The sequence below is a fragment of the Hyla sarda genome, chromosome 5 (assembly GCF_029499605.1).
Source record: "Hyla sarda isolate aHylSar1 chromosome 5, aHylSar1.hap1, whole genome shotgun sequence".
NCBI classification, from domain to species: Eukaryota; Metazoa; Chordata; class Amphibia; order Anura; family Hylidae; genus Hyla; species Hyla sarda.
The window spans coordinates 11,429,046-11,434,537 of NC_079193.1; the positions used below are offsets into that span (position 1 = coordinate 11,429,046).

Genomic DNA, 5,492 nt, shown 5'->3' on the forward strand with positions numbered 1-5,492 from the left:
ACAGCAGACACTCCTTATCCTTCCCCCAGTAGTCACAGCAGATACTCCTTATCCTTCCCCCAGTAGTCACAGCAGACACTCCTTATCCTTCCCCTAGTAGTCTCAGCAGACACTCCTTATCCTTCCCCAGTAGTCACAGCAGACACTCCTTATCCTTCCCCAGTAGTCACAGCAGACACTCCTTATCCTTCCCCAGTAGTCACAGCAGACGCTCCTTATCCTTCCCCCAGTAGTCACAGCAGACGCTCCTTATCCTTCCCCCAGTAGTCACAGCAGACACTCCTTATCCTTCCCCCAGTAGTCACAGCAGACACTCCTTATCCTTCCCCAGTAGTCACAGCAGACACTCCTTATCCTTCCCCAGTAGTCACAGCAGACACTCCTTATCCTTCCCCAGTAGTCACAGCAGACACTCCTTATCCTTCCCCAGTAGTCTCAGCAGACACTCCTTATCCTTCCCCAGTAGTCACAGCAGACACTCCTTATCCTTCCCCCAGTAGTCACAGCAGACACTCCTTATCCTTCCCCAGTAGTCACAGCAGACACTCCTTATCCTTCCCCCAGTAGTCACAGCAGACACTCCTTATCCTTCCCCAGTAGTCACAGCAGACACTCCTTATCCTTCCCCAGTAGTCACAGCAGACACTCCTTATCCTTCCCCAGTAGTCACAGCAGACACTCCTTATCCTTCCCCAGTAGTCACAGCAGACACTCCTTATCCTTCCCCCAGTAGTCACAGCAGACACTCCTTATCCTTCCCCAGTAGTCACAGCAGACGCTCCTTATCCTTCCCCCAGTAGTCACAGCAGACACTCCTTATCCTTCCCCAGTAGTCACAGCAGACACTCCTTATCCTTCCCCAGTAGTCACAGCAGATACTCCTTATCCTTCCCCCAGTAGTCACAGCAGACACTCCTTATCCTTCCCCTAGTAGTCTCAGCAGGCACTCCTTATCCTTCCCCAGTAGTCACAGCAGACACTCCTTATCCTTCCCCCAGTAGTCACAGCAGACACTCCTTATCCTTCCCCAGTAGTCACAGCAGACGCTCCTTATCCTTCCCCCAGTAGTCACAGCAGACGCTCCTTATCCTTCCCCCAGTAGTCACAGCAGACACTCCTTATCCTTCCCCAGTAGTCACAGCAGACACTCCTTATCCTTCCCCAGTAGTCACAGCAGACACTCCTTATCCTTCCCCAGTAGTCACAGCAGACGCTCCTTATCCTTCCCCCAGTAGTCACAGCAGACACTCCTTATCCTTCCCCCAGTAGTCACAGCAGACGCTCCTTATCCTTCCCCCAGTAGTCACAGCAGACACTCCTTATCCTTCCCCAGTAGTCACAGCAGACACTCCTTATCCTTCCCCAGTAGTCACAGCAGACACTCCTTATCCATCCCCAGTAGTCATTGCACAGCTCCTTTTCCCAGTTTTCATGTTTCTTCCTTTCTTTAATTCAGGAATCATAAAAGAGCTCACGCCACTATTCACACATTGCCTCTCCTCCTCCAGTGGAGAACTGCAGCGCCTCTTCTCAATTACATTAGAAAAGTCCTATTCTTATAGTAGTCTAAGCTCACTCACCTTCCCCCAGTAGTAACAGTATATATCTCTCCACAGAGGTGACCTCTTTCCCCCTAGTGCCTACATCAAGATATCATTCTGCGGTAGTCACAGAAGACTTACCTTACCCCAGTAGTCACAGAAGACATACGTTACCCCAGTAGTCACAGCAGACTTACCTTACCCTAGTAGTCACAGAAGACTTACCTTACCCCAGTAGTCACAGAAGACTTACCTTACCCTAGTAGTCACAGAAGACTTACCTTACCCCAGTAGTCACAGAAGACTTACCTTATCCCAGTAGTCACAGAAGACTTACCTTACCCCAGTAGTCACAGAAGACTTACCTTACCCCAGTAGTCACAGCAGACTTACCTTACCCCAGTAGTCACAGAAGACATACGTTACCCCAGTAGTCACAGCAGACTTACCTTACCCCAGTAGTCACAGAAGACTTACCTTACCCCAGTAGTCACAGCAGACTTACCTTACCCCAGTAGTCACAGAAGACATACCTTACCCCAGTAGTCACAGCAGACTTACCTTACCCCAGTAGTCACAGCAGACTTACCATACCCCAGTAGTCACAGAAGACTTACCTTACCCTAGTAGTCACAGAAGACTTACCTTACCCCAGTAGTCACAGAAGACTTACCTTACCCCAGTAGTCACAGAAGACTTACCTTACCCCAGTAGTCACAGAAGACTTACCTTACCCCTGTAGTCACAGCAGACTTACCTTACCCCAGTAGTCACAGAAGACTTACCTTACCCCAGTAGTCACAGAAGACTTACCTTACCCCAGTAGTCAAAGAAGACTTATCTTACCCCAGTAGTTGCAGCAGACCCACCTTTCCCCAGTAATCAAAGCAGAAACACATCTCCCGGTTGTCACTGCAAACATACCTGCCCCCAGTAGTCACAGTTTACCATCCCCTTCTCCTGTTAGCGGCTACCCCCATTACTCATAACAGTGCCCTGTTTCCCATAGTTGCCACAGAAGGTCATCTTTCTTCCTTAAAGGGGTACTCTGGTGGAAATTTATTTTTATTTTTTAAATCAACTGGTGCCAAAAAGTTAAACAGATTTGTAAATTACTTCTATGTAAAAATCCTAATCCTTCCAGTACTTGTGAGCTGCTGTATACTACAGAGGAAGTTATTTTCTTTTTGAATTTCTTTTCTGTCTGACCACTGTGCTCTGTGCTGACACCTCTGTCCATTTTAGGAACTGTCCAGAGCAGGATAGGTTTGCTATGGGGATTTGCTGCTACTCTGGAAAGTTCCTGACATGGCCAGAGGTGTCAGCAGAGAGCACTGTGGTGAGACAGAAAAGAAATTGAAAAAGAAAAGAACTTCCTCTGTAGTATACAGCAGCTGATCAGTACTGGAAGGATTAGGATTTTTACATATAAGTAATTTACAAATCTGTTTAACTTTCTGGCATCAGTTGATTTAAAAAAATGTTTTCCACCGGAGTACCCCCTTTAAGTCACAATAAACTCCCCTTTCCTTAAGTAATATCAGCAGTGCCTCCCCTCTTCCATTGTAGTCATAGGTGCCAACCCCATAGTGGTGCCAAGGTGCTACTTCCTAAAAATGTATTTCTTTCCAGATTCCAATGATCCATCATCAACACCTCAGCAGTGCTCGTCCTGGGCACCCACCACTGAGACCTCAGGTGAGACCCTCATTGTCACACATGTATCTTATGACTCCATTAATGGTGGAACTAAATGTGATCTGCTTCTTATCAACAGACTATTCTAACAAGCTGGGATTTGTTCATAGCGGATAACCCCTTCAAGTCACTTGGGATCCACACCAAAGTTAATAAGATGTCTGATTGCGGGGGTCCCGCTGCTGGGACCCCCTGCTGCACCCGGTATTCGTTTAGAGCGTTGCGTGCAGCGCCGGTGGCTCGTGACAACATGCCACGCTTGTGATGTCACGGGCATGCCCCCTCAATGCAAGTCTATGGGATGGGGCGTGATGACTGTCACGCCCCCTCCCATAGACTTGCATTGAGGGGGCGTGCCCGTGACGTCGTGAGCGGGCGTGACCGTGACGTCACGAGCCTCCACCCCGCATCGCCAGTCATCCGGCGTGGAGCGAAGTTCGCTCCGTGCACCAAATGTCTGGGGTGCCATAGCCAAGATGGCGGGGATCCCCAGCGGCAGGACCCCCGTGATCAGACATCTTATCCTTTTGGATAGGGGATAAGATGTCAAGGGGCAGAGTACCCCTTTAAGGTGGGGATTGTGGAAGAAGTTACTATTTATTTAATACACCTTATCTTCTTATCCTCTGCAGCTGTTTATATAACCCCAACATGTGATCCAGTCTCTGACTACGATGAGGCGTTCTCTCCACTGGACATCCAGCTGATCAGTGAATGGTCGGAGGAAGAAGCCCCTTGTACCCCAGCAACGCCCGTTCCCAATGAGGGAATGAACGCAGCAGAAACGCAGTCTGGAACCCAGTTACCAGCCCCCAACATGACCCATATCATGAATGGACCTGAGACATCACTTATGGATCAGCAGCATCACCTGCAGCTACAAGAAGAACATAACAAAAGCCTCCGCCACCTGACACAAGCCCACAACGTGGAACTGCACAAATTACGAGAAAATATGGTGGAAGGAAACGCCAGAATGGTGCAGCAGCTCGAGGGCCTGGTGTCCGAGGTGCGAGAGCTAAACGCCCACGTTCAGCAGATACACGTGAACCAAACACATTTCAATCACATGTTCCAGAACTATATCGCTGATACCAAAATGTTCTATGGGTCTATAGTACAAGCTATAAAATCCTTAAAGCCACCTACGACCGTAAGTCCATTGGCGTCGCCCACCTCATCTCCTGTGTCGTCACCTAAATACTCTGCAGCCCAAACAGACCCAAACCCAATGACACTGACAGCAGCCATGTTTGACTCTACATCGATGTCTCCAGCAGGTTCTGCAGAACCAGCGTCTGCATCTTCCACTGCGTCAGAGGTCAACCAAACCATCCGCCGCCGAGGACGGAAACCAGGCTTCCGATCCCAGCCACAAAAAAAGCATTGATCTGTAAATAGATGTGTAAATGGATGGTTATTGCTCACTCACTTATTGCAGTTCCATGTTGTAAAAAGAATGGTCTATCCATGCACTGGCTTCTTTATGAGGTTGGAGTGGAGCTTGTGCTCAGATACAGCAGCTAACCAGAACAAGCAGAGCTGCAGTATAAAACTATTGAGTGGGGGTGGAGCCATAACCTGATGATTTGATGAGACTACCTCAGATTCCAAAAGACAATGGGGGAGATTTATCAAAACCTGTGCAGAGGAAAAGTTGCCCAATTGCCCATAGCAACCAATCAGATTGCTTCTTTCATTTTGCAGAGGCCTTGTTAAAAATGAAAGAAGTGTTCTGATTGGTTGCTATGGGCAAATGGGCAACTTTTTCTCTGCACAGGTTTTGATAAATCTCCCCCAATGTAACTGAACTGGAGTCCATGATGTTTGTCATGGAGCAGAGCTAAACACTGAAGACAATACAAAGCAGGTCAGCATTACCCTGACAGGTAGTGACATCCAGCATTCGGGTCCCCATGTGGAGATCCATGAACATTTGCGTAAATTAGTTCTTTATGTTTTTATATATTTACTGGAGTTAAGGTATAATAAATCTATAATGTATATCTATATTCTAAGGAAAATATTAGTGATCAATATCGGTTATGAGTCTTCATTGTCCGTTGTCTTCTGAAAGTTGAAATTCTTTCACTTAAGAAATTCTTCTTGTGAAGCACCATGTTTTAGAGAATCTGAGATCCTTTGGGTGCTTGAGGGTTTTAAGTTATATTTTCTAGCTCCCACATGATGCCTGAGGAAGGTCCCAGTATAGCAGACCAAAATGTGTTGCACCTTAAAACCCACAATGCCAAT

At 47.5% G+C, this 5,492-nt stretch overlaps 1 protein-coding gene across 1 annotated transcript in view; it reads left to right on the forward strand.

The window, feature by feature from the left end:
- Positions 1-5,251, forward strand: part of LOC130272878 (myb-related transcription factor, partner of profilin-like) — a gene marked incomplete in the record, with an annotated part of 32,380 nt that extends 27,129 nt beyond the window's left edge. The window contains 1 exon segment of the mRNA XM_056518858.1: positions 3,872-5,251. Within this exon segment, the coding sequence (XP_056374833.1) occupies positions 3,872-4,629 (758 nt within the window).
- Between the last annotated feature and the right edge of the window lie 241 nt (positions 5,252-5,492).